We start from the raw sequence: 17,371 nt of genomic DNA on the forward strand, positions 1-17,371 counted from the left end.
CAGTCAAATACTGCCTCTGGCTGCAATGTTCTTATTTCCCAGCGGAATAAATAGAAACGTAGAAACGTCAATTATAATCAAAATATAGAACTAGCGTTTGTTAATAGTTAATGCTTTTTTGATAAAAATAGGTCGTCAAAATCTTGTTTATTTTATTTGTTTATTGATGGTTATTAGTTCTATTTCACATCAAGAAATCTGGCTCTGGTAATAAGATACGGTGCGGTTTTGAGTTCCAATACTCAAAACAAGACATTTGCTAACTTTATCATACCACCGTAGAACAAAAGAAGAGAGGGAGAGTAGGTAAACATTAAAATTAAAAGGGTTAAACAAGTTAAAATGCTTATTTATGTTGATAAATGTCATCTTTGAGCTTTACCAATTTACATGCAGTGTTTGGAATTCGAGTGAAAAGTGTAGAACGGAGAGTGTTAACTCTAGTTTCCCACTATTTCGTTATACAGAACAAAATGTGAAGTTAATAAAAATATTTTGTGTGTTTGTTCTTTCCTTTTACCGTTAAAATGTAAATAAATTACTTTTAAGTCACGAATAATTTTTACAAGTGACTATTTTTTTCAAAACTAATATTAAAAGCGAAACAAGAACGAAAATAAGTCACACGCCATTGTTAGCTTACTAACTCTTATCAATATCAAATCGACACTGACCAAAATTACGTAATCGTAGTGTAGTAGAAAAGTTTCTGATTACACACGTTATAGTTTTAGGTTCAATCCTCTCTTAAGATTTTTCATTATATTTTCGTAATTTTTCACGCTTCATTTCCCATTTTCCGCCAAATTTTGGAGGCATTGCGTGTGCGAGTGGGTCAACACTAGGTTCTCTTTGCTTTTTAAACGACAATGGCTTAAAAAACCTACCAAAATGGAATCCAAAATAGGCAAAATCAATTTTTGCGAATACAACTAGATTAAACGTCAAAAAAACTTGATACCGATATCTGAAGCGCAATCGCAAAGCCCCGTACACTTGTTGTTCTCGAACAAATATCGCCAGAATTGGTTTTAGTTCTGAGCCTGTTCCAAAAGTACTCTTCTGAAGCCAATGAGCCAAAGTTTCAATTTCTAATAGCAATCACAGCTGTAGAGGTTTTAAATGTAATTAGAAATTTGTGGCCATTTAAATTTAGAAGATAAAATATGTCTTAAAACAAATAAAAAAACAATTTTACACTTCTCCTTGCACAGCAGGGTAATCTATTGTCGAAACACTCCGTTGTCCACTTTCGGTCCCAATTATAGAAGTAATTGATTCCTTCAAATGTGAACCAAACCCGTAACCATCGTATACGGTCACGGTCAGTATACGCTGTCTTTCCTACTAGGCAGAGGAACTGGAGAACCTAGGGTTCTCATTAATAGCTACTTTTTTATTGCCTTGCTATCAAAGCGAGAAAATGAAGTTATTAAATATTTAAGTAAAAGTCGAGTCCTTAGCACAACATCTCATCGCTAAATTATTTTCGTTAAAAGAGTGACCCATCACTTTTTCTTTCAAGTTTTGTATGGTGCGTGTTGAGCAGTAGAATTAAATGGGATTTGTCAAATTACTATTTTGATAGAACATACATAAAGTAGGATAACAATCTTTATCCATTACGCTATTAAAACAATGTCAGATGCGGCCCAAATCTGTCATGATGATATCAATTGTGGCGAACGTATTTTGTTGTTAAGACACTCCGCTCCCCACTTTCCTCTGAATTCTGGAGGCATTGCGTGTTGAGTGGTGGCTATCTATCTATATTTATGTTATGGGTTCGATTTCCACTTAGAGGAATGACTTAGAGGAAATTATTTTTATTCCACGGTTGACAAGACGAAGCGCGGCGTTGAGATCCGCTAATCAACATGCAATATATCGAAAATTAGGAAACAGAGTGTCTTACATATATTAACCTCAAAACCTGTAACCATAACTTTCAAACACCTACATTACGATTAAAATAAAATTGATTCTAAATCGAACCCACAATCACCGCCATACACGTTAAGTCTAAAAACAAATATATGCCTTCATTTAAGATAGACCATTATCTATAGAGATGCAGTGCAGTCGAGAGCTCCAGTATATACCAGGAAAAATACAATCCCATTTTGTATTTTGTAGGTCAAACACTAGAACTTCTGTGTCGATGACGGACTATGAAACTGTACTGAGTGAAATTAAGGTTTTAAAACTTTCATGGAAATCATTTTGTGGAAATTAGTATCGATTTTTATAATTATTTTCTTCGATTGGGGCAACAGCACGGCAACAAGACAAGAGCACGGCGTTGAGTTACGTGACGAGTTAGTTTAGTTAGTGAGCCACTCAACAAGCAATGCTTCGGCGGAAAATGGGAAACGGAATTTAACATTAGGTTCCCGCTACCCACCCTGTTGTTGTTTATTAAACACATTTTATTTATAACTGTTCGCTTAATACCAGCTATTAAAGTAATTTCAAATGCTACGCTAACCTTTCAATTGATGACATTAAACAAGCCGAGAATAGACTAAACCAATTGATAAGTGCATTAGATGAAACTATATACAATATTTTAAAATATACAAGTTTCTTTTAAGGCAGAGGGAACTTAGTGTCAAAACAAGCTGTTTTTCCTTCTCCGCCGAAGTTTGGAAAGGTTGCGTGTTGAGTAGTGGATCTCAACGTCACCCTTTGCCTCGACACCAGAGCGAAGAAATGAAAATATTAAATATTTTATTTTCCCTTTTCTCAAGGCGAATATTGAACCTTTAACCACAGAAATGCAATCAGATTTGCTGTGCTGTGATAGAAACACATAAGTTTTCCCTTTTCAAGTAAAATTATAAAACTCAGTATTTCTTTTACGTTGAAAGTACTTACGCTTATACAGAAAATTGACCTTTATTTTACGTAGAATTTATGCATTCACGAAACTAGCAAAGGCTTCAAAAACATGTTTACAGAATGTTAAATGTACAAAAATAGTGGAAAGCTTCAAGAAGTAAATTTCGCTTTGTATAAAGCTGTTTTTAGAATATAATAAAGTAAGTTGAAGTTATTCATAAGAATAACTCAGTAAGTGGAAAGTGGGGAAAAGAGTGTATGTGTAACATTGGCGGAAACAACTTGAGGCTTAAAAAATAAATAAATAGCCTATACAAAAAAAACAACTCCTCTACCTATATACCAATTTGTATATTTTACAGTAATTGAGTAAATCTATGGATTCGGTTAAAAATCGATAGTCATGCCATCAAAGAATAGAATGCACTTTTTTTTTTTTTAATTTATTTAAATTATAAGGCAAGACGACTTCCAGAGTCTACTTATTTATATATTTGGCGTCCATTCACAATTCAGTTTTACTTTTAAAAAAATTGCAGTTAAAATTTAAACTGTAAAGTTCAATTTTTCTTGTTTAGTCTTTCTTTTCGGGATGTAAACCCATGATTTTCTTGATGAATCAACAATGACTCATCCGTAGATTAAATCACTTACTACTCTATAATTTCAGTCAAAAATATAAAAGTAACATTTATTATCAATATCAAAATTGTCAGTTCATTCTAAAATAAATATATGTATATACTCGTATGTACATATATATTATTTTCTAGAGCTTCACTCGTATACTAAGTAACCAATTCAGGATGGGAAGCGATCGAGCCTCGCCGATGATTTCTGCGGCTATGATTAAACGTTCCAATAACGAGGTTGAACGTATTCAGTACTGATGTGAATTTTTATTGAAATTTATATTACCTTTTGCAAATTATCGTTTGTTTAATATGAAACGAAAATGCCTTTTCATAGTTAAGTTAGCTATAATTGACTGTGTTAAGTCCCATTAGAAAATTACAGACAACAGAACTGAATTGAATTGAACTCAACTGAAATTCTGCATATAGGTTTCTAGGGAAGGTTCCTAAGGGACTAGTTTTCAACTACCAGCTACAGGCTACCAGAGACATATGTCTCTGGAAGCCTGCAGCATATTTTCTAGATTAATTAGAACCCATAACTATCTTAGTCCACCAGCTACCAACCTCACAATAGCGTTAAAGTTCTTTAAAATAAAATATTTCTACAAATTCAGAATTTTTATTTCACTCTGTTTAATTTGAAGAAATCAAATTAAAAAGCTAGCGTTTAAATACCGTAGTACTTTCCTAGTTTACATAAAAGAGAATCTGAGAGACTTTAAGATCTCATTAAACGTTACAAACGGGTTTTTTTTAAAATGGTTAATTTTTATTCTTTCATAGTAAAGTATGAAAAAAATTATGTCAAAGAATTACAGCTTTTGCTTTACTAATCCTTGTTACAGTCCTCGAGTTAAGCTACGGTTTTCATGAATATTAAAGGTTAATTAACTTTAATTTTAATTAACTCAGTTTTTTTTATAAGGCAACATTTTCAGAAGTCTGATTCTGAAGATGAGTTTTTCTAATAACACATAACCCTAATCAAAATCTCAAAAAATTCTATTTACTAACATTGTTTTCCCCAGTTAAAAATATATATTTTTTTCTTCATTCTATCAGGCATAAATCATCTTAGGCAAAGGGAACCTAACATAGCACCGGCATAAATAATAATTAATTCCTCTGAGGATCGAATCCACAACTGTCGCATTACAGTCACACCTTTGTGCCTCTGCGCCACTACGCATAATAAATTTATGAAATAAAAATTATTCAAAAGGAATTCTCAAATTCTACAGGATTTTATAGTCGAGGACTTAGAAGAGGAATAGCAACTACGTAAATGTACATACATTCATACATACTATATGTATATATGTACTATACATACAAACAATTGTATTCACACGAGATCGTTAAATTCACACGCTATTATTTACTGTCGTGCATATCGATTGTTAGTATGGTGCTAATATGGGACAAGGATATTCCTATTATAGGTTTTCTTTTGTATTTTTATTTGATAAAAACTAAATATAAATGATAGATTTTATTCGGCAGATTTGACTGTAAACGCGGTGGTTGTGGGTTCGATATCCACTCGGGTTAATTTTTTGTATTAAAAATTAAGCTAATTGTATGATACTATTTACAAATATATAGAAAAGTTCCTTTAAATGTTGACTTCCAAAGTACTATTAAGAAAATAAGTACTTAACAAACAGGATTCTTTCACATATTTTTATTTATTTTTTAGCATCACGCTTTATATCACATATAGCAGTGTAGGCAGAGGGAAATTAGTGTTAGGAAATGTTAAGTAGCGGAACCCAACGCCGCCATTTTGCGTTTAAACATATACGTTGAGAGGTCGGGCCAAAAAATATTTTGTAACATATTTCACTATATTTCACCTTGTTCTATATATAAATATTTAAAGCATCGTTAACACGCTATAAACACTTACCATGACTACGGATGTAAGTGCACTCCCCCATAAAACATACGCCTTACTCAGTCATCCTCCTGGAAAAGATAAAAAATATCTTTAGATATATTTATAGAATAGATATAAGATATATTTATAGTGATAGTTTTTTTTTTCAGAAATATAAAAAATCGAGAACCTAGAAATAAGTAATTGTTTTTTTTTTATTTCTCCTAAGCTCTCCTCCTTTTAAGCTTGTTTAGGTATGATCGCGTAATTAGCATCGCAATTAGCTATTGCATTAGCTATTTTATAAAAAGATATAAAAAAAATTAAACACTGCTTTTTCTCTGTTTACCAGAGCAAGTAAATAAAAACACATTATTTACTCAACAAAAAACTAAAATAGTAATATATAACAAAATATAAATCAATTATTATATTATCTTATCATAAATAAATATAGGAGGTATACGAGGCTAAAATTAAAATACTTTGAGCTGAACTGTATATTTAAGCACGTCATTAAAACGTTGACTTTTCGTAACGACGTATACGGATGCAGTGCCGCTATTATTTCCATGCAAGCTGTGCATACGGCTTAAAGTATAATTAATATGTATATTATATGTATATTGTATAATACGGTCGATGAGTTGTGGTCGCTGAATTAGACCGCATTGTTCATTCGCCAAGGAAATTACTAAAAGTAAATAGACTCCTACAATCAAATCTGCCCAGTCATGCAGACAGCAGGCCAGTACTTGTCAGCCTTACTCTATGTATATGTATATTAGTATTCAAAATCATTAATTATTAACTTAAGTCCAAGTTGGGATACTCGTCTCTGACTATAGCTCAGTGTTTGACATTTAAAATATCAGAGAAGAAGATATATTTATTTATGACTAGCTTTTACTTCGGCTTTGCTCCCGTGGTCAAAGGGACACAAGCTAAGAGTTGTGTATGACACATGACACATTCTAAGTTCTTGAGGTGACTTAGAATTTTTAGGCACACTGTAAAATTGTAATAAGTCAATATCAGCCTTATTTTATATTCAATTCTATAGATATTTCAATCTGTAAGAAAAATTCTTACTGAGATGTTATTAATGTAACTCTCCATTGTTTGTAATTTAAGCTTTGTAACTAAAATATTTACGAAGAATCGCAAAACCTTACTACCGATTATCACTCGACTATGATTTATTTTCAATTATCCTCTTCTGGTAAGAAGATAAGGCATGGCATTCAATTCTACCACTCAACACACCACGTCTAGAATATTAGTCGGTGCGTGACTAACTGAGTGTCTTAAAACTTAATATTAGAATCCCTTTTTTTACCCCGCTATGAAACAAAAAAAAAATAAATAAAATTAAAATACTCGAAACGTAGCGTACTATAAATACTATGCTAAAACTCCATACATATATATATATCAATGTAAATACTTAACTGTAAGTTAAAAATAAAAAAAACTTCAACAACCCTAAACTAAAGATACGAGAAAAAGCAAAAACAGCCGAGCACGTTTATTCATAATTATTAATAAATGTACCCGCATTCGTTAAATTATGAAGAACTCGAGCAAATGAGATCAAGTGTGTGCTGAAATGAACTGAAACGTAGCATATTGTAAGCTATCAAATATACATTAGTCGATCGTAAACGTTGATTTGAATTTACGTTATATGTATGTATGTAGGTACCGTCAATATGACGTATCTGTTAAATTAGATAGAAATACAGTGTTATTATTGGGTTATATGAAAATTATGTTAATATTTGGCTATATATATTTGGCTATATATATTTGGCTAAAGGCTTTTAATTTGTCTAAAATGAATATAAAGTTTATTTTCATTTCTTCGTTCTGTGAGTGAGGTAAGGCGCGGCGTTGAGTTCTGCTATTCAACGCAAAGCCTCTAGTATTCCACGGGAAGTGGAAACGGAAGTGTCTTAATAGGAACAGAGTGTAGTAAAACTAGGTTCCCAAGTTCAGTTTGCTTAACCTGCTATGTGCCAAAACAAGGTGGAATTATTTTTTTTTTATTTAACAGGTTCTACTTTTTCCGGCTTAGCAGGGTAGACAGGGGACACTTAGTGTTAAGACACTCCACTTTCCAATTATCACATGATAATCAGGGCGTTTTTTATGTATAGTGTACATACTATACAGGATTACATATAAATGTCTGTATGTATGTACATACGAGTATATCGTATAACACAATAGTAAAGTATTGATTGTAAACTTTTGTAGTCGACGTGTCTAGTTGAACGTCCCACATACCTTGTGGGATTGAGAGCACAATACGCTTTTAGGATTTAATTAAATTATATTAATACTAGTGTTTTGTTTGTGGATTTGCTCGCGAAATTACTATAGCATTTGTATTTTCATATCGTTGACTAATCCGTGATTAAACGTTAAACGTTCGGTTAAACTTATTTTTATAAAAACTAGGTCTTATATCTTTTGTAATACCTCTAAGAATATGTGTAGAAAGTTTCTAGTAGTTTTGTTTAGCTTGGCGTGAAAGCCAAATAAACTTACATTCACATTTATAATATTACTATATAAGTACCTGCTTACCTATAATTTTTATTATTTTGTTTCATTTTACCTTGAACCCATAAAAATTCTAACTTAATAAATTTTATAGCAATACAAAATAAATAACCATATAAATCAATTACCATTAAAAAAATGCTTTCATCAAATAATAATTAATTTTCCACACCTAAGCTTCAAAACAAAGCTTTAAATATACACAATGGCGCGGGCGCGACAATTCTGTGTTGGCATTCATTCTATTAATGTCACAGCTTTTTGTCGTTTCAATAAAAGAATCTCAGTAGAAAGTTTTGTGTGAGGTTTCTACCTATAGCCGGCAGAATAAGACAGAGAAAATTTAGGGTCAAAGCACTCTTTTCTCTCATTTTATAGCTTCACACTGTATTCCACACGTAGCAGGATAGGCAGAGGGATCCTGGGCACCGAGACTTGAAACGGGAAGGAGTGAGTTACATTTACATTTCCCGCAATGTCTCGAGGCATTGCGTCTCGCCTGGCGTAACTCAACGCCACGCCAGTTTACTTATAGTTAACCTTAAAGAATATTTCAGTTGCTGAACCACTACAATACTTTTCTTTTAGCTTCACGCTGTATAAGCTCGCCGGATTCCCGAAGCATTACGTGTTGAGTTGCGGAACTCAACAACGGGATACAGGATGATGCTAAAAACAGATATTTATATGAGAATATTTCCTCGGTAAGCAATTTTTCAACCACAACCCTGCCTCTTTTACAATATACGGCAAAAGCAAGCAATAAATCGCCAAAAACGCTAATATCGTGCGTAATCTCATTAACCCAGTTTCGGATGAACACAGAACCAGAATCCTTCTAATTTCATTTTTAATAGCAACGTAATTATAATTTTTATTATGTCTGATTATTCTGTTTGTATGTTTGTCTTAATAATATTTTACGTTTTTTTTAAAAAATCTTATTTATAAGTGTGGAATAACACTTTTAAAATATTATAAGTTTTGCATTGGCACAAGCGTGCGACCGTAAACGCGGGTCATTTCTTCGCTCTGTTGACGAGGCAAAGTGTGGCGTTAAGTTCCACCATTCAACAATTAAAAATATTGAAATATTGTTATATAAAGATCAAAGCGCAGCGTTGACTTTCGTCCTCAAAATACAATGTCTCGAAAACACAGCTTTTCTCTCTCTGCTTACAGAGCTACAAGAGAAAAACTGTCAAACGTTATTTTAATATTATTTTACCCTGATTTTATATATAAAAACTTAACAAAACTTAAAACAATTATGCCTACGAAACGAAAATCAATATGTAGATTTGTTTTAATCTGCAAACTTAGATTTACTTCATAATTAAATTGTTTCATAGTTAATATTGAAATTTTGTATCTGTAAATATTAGCTTCGTGAAAGAAATTTATCGATTTTATAACTAAGAGGAAGTGTACTTTATCGGTAGGCCGGTCGTAGCGGCACAGAAGCACTAGCGACTGGAAACGGCAGAGGTTGTGAGTTTAAATGGGAACTTAAGGAAATGTGGTATTTAATATTTTAATTTCTTCGTTCTGATGTCGAAGCAAATCGTGGGGATGAGTCCCGCCACTCAACATGAAATACCTCCAGGAATCGGGGGAAAGTGAGAATGGGAGGTTAATAATGAGAGAGGGTATAATAATGAGATGAGGGTAATATTATTAGGAAATGGGTACTGCCTACCCTGCGATGTGCGGGATACAGGGTAAAGCTAAAAAAAGTCTATTTTACATTGATTATGGATTGCGTTTTCGGCACATACTCGTATTTTTTAAAGCCTCACGCTATTTCACTTAGGATTGTCACAGATGACACAGTGTCAAGACATTCTGTTCTCTGCTTTCCGCCTTAACTTGAGATATTGCGCGTAGAGCGGAATTTAACGGCGCATTTTGATTTGACAGAACAGGGAAATGAAAAAAATGTATTTCCTTTTTTACCGTTTTACGAGCAGAAAGCGGAGAATAAATAATTCAATTCTTTTAATTTCTGGAGCCGGAATGTTTCCTATAATTATTACGCTTACAAGAGATTTTGCCCCACTGCAGCACAATGACCTCGTTTTGAAAATTTCATATAAAAATATAAAGACAAAGAAAGGGTTAGTTGGTTGTCCTTAGAATTATAAGCCTAGGATTAACTAAATTGCAAACTTAAATTATTTAGAAACTTCAATGAACTCCAGCTATTATTATCACACAAATATTAACACAATTTGGGCTTAACAAAGATATTCGATACCTTTCGGGGTTTCATAATATTTACAATATCCATATATATCGGTTTATTATAATGAAAGTGGCCAAATTCAAAATTTCTGTAACTTATAATTTTTATAATATACATTTAAAGGCTAAATATAAAACCTTATCATTCAAGGATTTTACGGTTTTTGACAAAATGTAATTCTGTTCCCACTCGAGGATCTGAAATATGAAATATCTACATTTCCTCGTGGAGCTAAAAAGCGAAAAGTGTGGAACGGATGTGTCATAATGGCAACAGAGTATCCTTAACACTAAGTTGCAAGGTTCCTTCTGCCTACTCTGCTTGCTATATGTACTCCTCCTGTCTTTACTCGTAAAAAATCTCCAAAAGCATATTGAACCCACGATCCTTACATGAACAGTCAAGCACCAAAGACCAAGACCAGCGCCAACTATACAAAACATAGTCAAATCAAACTCATTTGCATCTAATTTACAGGCTATATATCTAAATGAACGTCTAAACGCACGTATTGCCAGTACCGCTATACCAAGGTAAATGAATTTGGGTCTACTTCCAGCTCGAGCCTGAATAATTGTTGTAATTACGTATTACGAGCTCGACTGTCGTACTTCGTTGCCATGTTGATTAGTTACGTTTCTAATGAACTACATATGTTATTCAAAGTAAGTACTAATGAAAATGTAAAGTTGGGAGTTTATTGAAATTCTTGTTGAGAATTTGTAAATAGATTTTTTTTAGCTTTACGCTGTATCCTGCATGTAGAAAGGTAGGGGAAACCTGGGAGCCCAGTATTCATTCCGTTCCCATTGAGACACATGTGTTCCCTACTTTACGCCGAATTCTGGAATTACCAGAGAGAGGTAAATTCAGAGGACCTAAATTTTCATTTAATTTGTGGAGACCAAATAGGTATATCAATCAGTCCTCCCTACCTTTTGTGGTAAAAAGAGTAAATAGCTCTCGTCACGTAGTTGTGAAGAAGAACAATTTTTTTTTCTTTATCATGAACTATCACGATGACGAAGATTTATTATTTCAAGTACAAAAAGATGTTCTACAATTTTCGTTTCACTAATAAAAAATACTTCAAAACATCCCTATTAAATTATAGTAATACAATTTACCAGACAATTTGCCAAAATACCAACCCATACTTATATCGACAACATTGTTAGGCTTGTATCAAATAATACCGAAATCGATTAAGCAGTTTGACCGTGAAAAGGGAACCCTAGACCTTTTTAAATTAGAATACATTCATATATAAGGGAAATTTCACTAATAAATTACGTAAATGGTAGCATATAACAATCTCGAAAGTACTTTTTCTTAGAGTTACCTCAACAAAAGAGGGCGATTTACTGAAATGTGACAGTAAAATCCTTTTGCTGAATAAGAAAATTGCGGTACGGTAAGTTGTGGTTCACCCAAGGATAGTTATGGCTAATTTTAGTGAAATATGAAAAAAAATATTTTATACTCATTTCAAAGCATATTGAAATGAATATAGAGAAGGCTTGGTGACAAATCACTTTGTATTTTTCATCGTTGTTAAGAACTTACAAGATAATGGTGCAAACCTCACCTTTTACACAGCGGTGTAGGTAGAGGGATCTTGCGTTAGGAAGTGTCGTTCTCGTTTTATAAGACATTGCCTGTTTAAGAGCGTAACCTAACGACGCACTTTGTTACTAAGACAAGGAAATGAATTCAATTTTTACACCAAATGGGGATCGAACCCATAACTCACGACTGGCTATATGTTTTTTTTATTCTACTTTTTTTATTATATTATAGGAAAGTATGCCTCAGAATAGAGTAGAGTCGTCCTTTTCTTGCCCTTTGTCTATTTGAGGAAACAAAACAAGGATTAGAAGTAGAAGCAAGGTTTAAATAACTGAATGACTGAATGTATATAAATGAACGTATTTTTTAAAAACTTAGCAGAGAGGAACTTAGAAAGACATCGTTATGTCTCTTCTGTGAGCAAGCGATAATCGAACCCATTACCGTCGCGTTTGTGTTCAAATACTGAGCCGCTATGGCGAAGGCGAAAATCATGTACCTAATCTATATAAATCGGCTAAGAAAAATTATAAAAAGCTTAAAATTGTTAAAAATGATTTCAAATAAACATTTAATAATAACAAATCTATATTTTCATGTATTTCATAAAAAATATATATCTAACCATATTGTAGAAACTCAGTAAGGGTGTTTAGGAAGGAAGCCGGCCGAGTTTCCGATTTAATCCGCATCGGTCCGAGGAAATTAGGTCATTCTGTACTTAATTTTTTTACTTGTACGATTTCAGTTGAAGGTTGAAATTTCTTTATTTATATAAAAAAATATTTGGTTTATAGTTTCTTAAAAAACAAGTAATTGTAACAGAGGCCAGGGGCCTCCCTGGGGCCCTAGGGCTCAAAGTGTGACTGTTAATGCGACAGGTTGCGGGTTGGATTCCCACTTGATAAAGTGAAATATTCAGTTCTACCACTTGGCACGTATTGCCTCCAGAATTTGGTGGAAAATAGAATACAGAAGTATTTTAATGGGAAGTAAGTTTTACCAATGAGTGTTGTAAAGCTTGAGCTTTTACCATTTCAGTTGGGGATTAACCAAGCTTGAAAGGTCTACTTAATACACAAATATAGTTATATTAATAGAACAATCAACAGAAAGGTGAAAAGTTATCACAACTTTTATATAAACATACGTTTAAATTATATTTATAATACGTGTTATTTACAAGCAAGCAAAAATATACCTAAATACTTAGAAATAAGATTCATAATAACGAATCATTATTAAGAGCGTGGCTTGGAATGGTAAGAAAAATAAATTAGAAAACATTCTTTGGTTCACACTTCATACTTGTAGCCGTGACCCTGCAGTTTCAAGGTTTAACGTACGGTCTTCTGTAAATAAAAATATTTCTAGATTTTAGTCTTTTTTTCTAAGTAAGATAATATCAAAATCTGAAGTTTTTAAGAATCTTTATCAGAAGTTTTTAGATTATAATAATTTGTAAATAATAATATAGGTTTAATAATAATAATACAGGTTAGGCACAGGCGAGGTGGGTTCCTCTTGATTTTGGAGTCCTGGAAACTCAACGTCCCACTTTATCGTGTTACCATACAGTAAATGAAGATATTTCATTCCCCTCAATGGATCGAACTCACGACCGTCGAGTTTAAATTAACACATTGTTCCACACGACAGTATATAAGTAGGTACCTAGTCTAAGTATAATGAAAATATGACGAACAAAATTATTTGAACACTTTTTCCTTATACTCATGCGTTATTTATTCGCTTGTAAAGTATTATATACATATTTGTATATAGGTGTAGAATAGATAATAAGAATCTAGAAATAAGCCACAAAATCATTACTTATTCTTAGGTACCTATATTTTTATAGCTTAATAATTATTTATCAAGAATAATTATTAAGCTAAAAGAATAATTATTAAGCTTAAATAATTATTAAGCAAAAATCGAATTATTGCGTGTTGAATGACGGAGCTTAACGCCGCGCTTTGCTTTACCATCGCAGGAAAATAAAAAAAAAATCCTCCTAGTTAGAATCCAGAGTTAGACGCTGTCCAATTAAATCCACGATGGCGTCTAACTTTTGATCTTTACAACTAAATCCACCGAAGATTTATTTTCAAATAAATTATAAACCAATAACTCATATAATTTTTTTAAATAAAAACATGAAAAAAATGATTTATTTGAAAATTGAAAACATATTTTACGAGTATATTTAGTAAGTCGGACGTGCGCGGTGTAGCAATGTAAACAAATGTATCGAAATCCAAACAAAATCCATGATTATGTCCAAATGCTTAGATTTAATAGACGAGAGCTCAAATTTATTATGTTTAAACTAAAAATAAAATTATAAAAGTAAATTACGATTCAAATTAAATGATGAAACTGATTGAAAATATTTTTTCACAGTAGAAGCTAGGACTAGTAGAAGCAGGTAGTTGCGGGTTTGATTTCCATCAAAGATACATATTAATGATGACTGTGGCCAAATTTATATATTTATTTTTAAACCGTAGCGGCGGCGTTAAGTTAAGTTTTCTTACTGTCTTATTACTTAGTTTTTAACATACCAACGCCAATAACACCATTATGGCGTAGAGATAAAAGGGTGTGACAGTAACGCGACGGTTTTCGGTTCGATCCCCATTCGCTTGAATTATATATATAAGTATATGTTAATTCTTCACTCTCTAGTAGCAAGGCAAAAGGCTTGTGGCGGCGTTGTGTTCCGCCAAATGAAAAACAAACGGAGAAGAAGAAAACGATGTGTATTAACACTAGGTTCCCTCTGCCTACCCTGATATATGCGGGATACAGCGTGAAGCTGGTTAATTTTTTATGTTATTTTATGTTATGTTATTATGTTAAAAAACAAATGTCCCTTAATAAAAAACATTATAGCCATACTAGAGTATGTATAAAAAGTCAACAACCATATTATATGAACATTCATAATATAATGTTGGCCGGTCATGAATTTTTCATGAATATCTTAACTAGAAGGATGCTTTAAAAATCTTGAATTTTCAGCATGAAACGCCATCGGGAGATAACTTAAAGGATAATCAAACTATCAGGATTTAGTGCAAGCTAATGTTATATGATAAATAATATTTTCTAGAAACCGTCGTGGTACAGTAGGACAGATTCTGAACGTATATCTATATTTTTTGTTAACTCTGTCAAAAACGACAACAGTTTGATTTTCAGCTTCACTCTGTTCTCTTCATGTATACCGCATATAGCAGGATAGGCAGAGAGAAAGCCTAATGTTAAGTAATACTGGGAACGGTCCCAACTTTCCTCCGAATTTTTGAGGCATTTCGTGTTGAGTGGCGGAACTTAACGACACCTTTTGCTTCGACACCAGAGCGAAGAAATGAAAATATGAAATATTTGATTTCTTCGAATAGGAATAGAACCCGTAACCTGTCGCGTTTAGTCACATAATGTAATGTAAATATTATATATATTCTTTATTGCACATGTAAGAAAAAAGTAAGAAAACAGTTAAAAAGATATGTTTACAATGGCGGGCTTATTTCTGAAAGAAATCTCTTCCAGCCAACCTATGGAAGTGGATGAGTGCCAAACAGCGGAATAACAACACAGTGCAATCAAAAAAAATTATTAAAATATCAGAAAAATATATATATTGACTAACACATTATATACATAATACATACTACAATATATATATACATACACACATATATATATACAAGTTATAAATATATAATTATATATACTATTAAATCGACTATATATACTATATAACTACATTACCTACTATATAACTGATATTTAATGCTCCTTTTACTTAAAGGTCAAGCTATAACTATATTAGAAACTCGTATGGACGAAAAATATTATTTCTTAGAACTATAACTTCGTAATTGCTCATAAATGTTTCGCATTTGCCCATATAATAAAACATATATATGTTTTTATTTACACGCTGTATAACAGTAAACCACATATATCTGGGCAGGTAGAGGGAACATGGGAACCTAGGGTTAAGATACTCCCTAACTTCCGCCGAAATCTAGAGGCATTACGAGTTCAGTGGTGGAACAGTAAATATTAAATATATTTAAATTCAAACAAGTAGTTCCCGAGATTAGCGTGTTTAACCAAATAAATTTAAAGAGATTTATAATGGGTATTAGTCTAAATAAATGAATATTCATTTACTCAAATTTAAATCCAACTACTGCCTTAAATTTAATATAATGGCGTCAATATTTAACCATCCATATTTTAAACAAAATTAAATTTTCTCTCACAACTTACAAATTAATAGACTTTTAAAACTTAAACAAAGACTTTTTTCATATTTTCACCAGAAATTTATAAACTTGATACTTCATCCAAAGTAATTTGTAGTTAAGTTAACTCAGTGTGAGCAAAATTTAATAAAACCTCGCCCGTGATCTTAGCCACCTGCCCTCTTATAGCGAAGCCAATTTTACAAGGCTTCCATTTAATATCCTTCATGCTAAGTAAGTACTTGAATACTAAAAGATTTTCGTCAACTTTGTCAACATTTTATATTTTAAATTTTTTTTAATAGTTTCACGCTCTATCCCGCACACGGCAGTGTAGGCAGACGGAACCTAGTATTAAAACACTCCGTTTCCTATTATCCACATTAGTGAAGTCGCGGAACACAACTCCGCGATTTATGCACGACACAAGCGTGCGACTGTAAGCGCCATGGTTGTGAATTCACCACTCAAGGAATAAAAAATACTATATTTCCATTTCTTCGTTCTGGTAACGAGGCAAAGTGCGGCGTAGAATTCAGCGGAGGGAACAGAAGTGTCTGAAAGGAGAACAGAGTGTCTTAACTGAACCAGGGAACCTACCCAGGTTCCCCCTGCCCAACCTGTGTGCAAGATGCGTCATGAAGCTAAATAAACAAATAATAATTACAAGTAAATTTGCAAAAACATGATGACTTTAAATACGTATCAATCTCAATGAAGCTTTCGGGAGCTTTACGGTTTACGGTTGAAAAATAATGATGGGATGGTTATGCAAATAGTGGGGAAGTGCTGAGAAATGCGATCCGGATATTAACAATCCTCGAACAGGCGGTCTGGAGGATTAAAGTCCTAACAAATTTTAAAAGTTAAGCTCTTGGTCTATTTTTATGAATAAGTTATAATTTAAGTGAATAAGAGAAGATTTTTCATTTCAATAGTCAAATTAATAAGAGTTTGATAGTTCTGACTTTGTTTTTAAAAATTTTGGAATTAATTCGGAAGTTTTCTTCTATAATTTTTCCGGAATATATTACTATGCTAGCGACCTAAACGCGGCTTCGCCAACTTTTGTTTGTGGAAATGAAAAATTTCATATCGGCAAAGCGTTCAGTGTTGAGTCGCATTGCCTTGAGAATTCAGGGAAAAGTGGGGAACGAAAGTGTCTTAATGGGAACGTATTGTCTTAATACTAGTTTCCCTCTGCATATCCTGCAGTATACGAATTACAGCATGAAGCTGATAATAATAATAATAATAAATTGATTGATTGATTGATTCGCTAATTTAATAAAAGTATATGCTGTATAATAAATAATAAATAATGTACTGTAATATAAACTGTAATATAAATTAAATACCACAACTG

At 32.5% G+C, this 17,371-nt stretch overlaps 1 protein-coding gene across 9 annotated transcripts in view; it reads right to left on the reverse strand.

Moving 5' to 3' along the window:
* The window catches only part of chp (leucine rich repeat containing G protein-coupled receptor chaoptin), a 59,585-nt gene that overhangs the window by 26,947 nt on the left and 15,267 nt on the right, over positions 1-17,371 (reverse strand). For all 9 annotated transcript variants that reach the window (XM_085207462.1, XM_085207457.1, XM_085207461.1 and 6 more), the window contains exon 2: positions 5,389-5,447. In XM_085207462.1, the coding sequence (XP_085063588.1) occupies positions 5,389-5,391 (3 nt within the window). In that variant the 5' untranslated portion in view covers positions 5,392-5,447. The remainder of the gene's footprint in view (positions 1-5,388; positions 5,448-17,371) is intronic.

This window comes from Heliconius melpomene, chromosome 3, assembly GCF_056956725.1.
Source record: "Heliconius melpomene rosina isolate 202511_hmr_F chromosome 3, ASM5695672v1, whole genome shotgun sequence".
NCBI lineage: Eukaryota > Metazoa > Arthropoda > Insecta > Lepidoptera > Nymphalidae > Heliconius > Heliconius melpomene.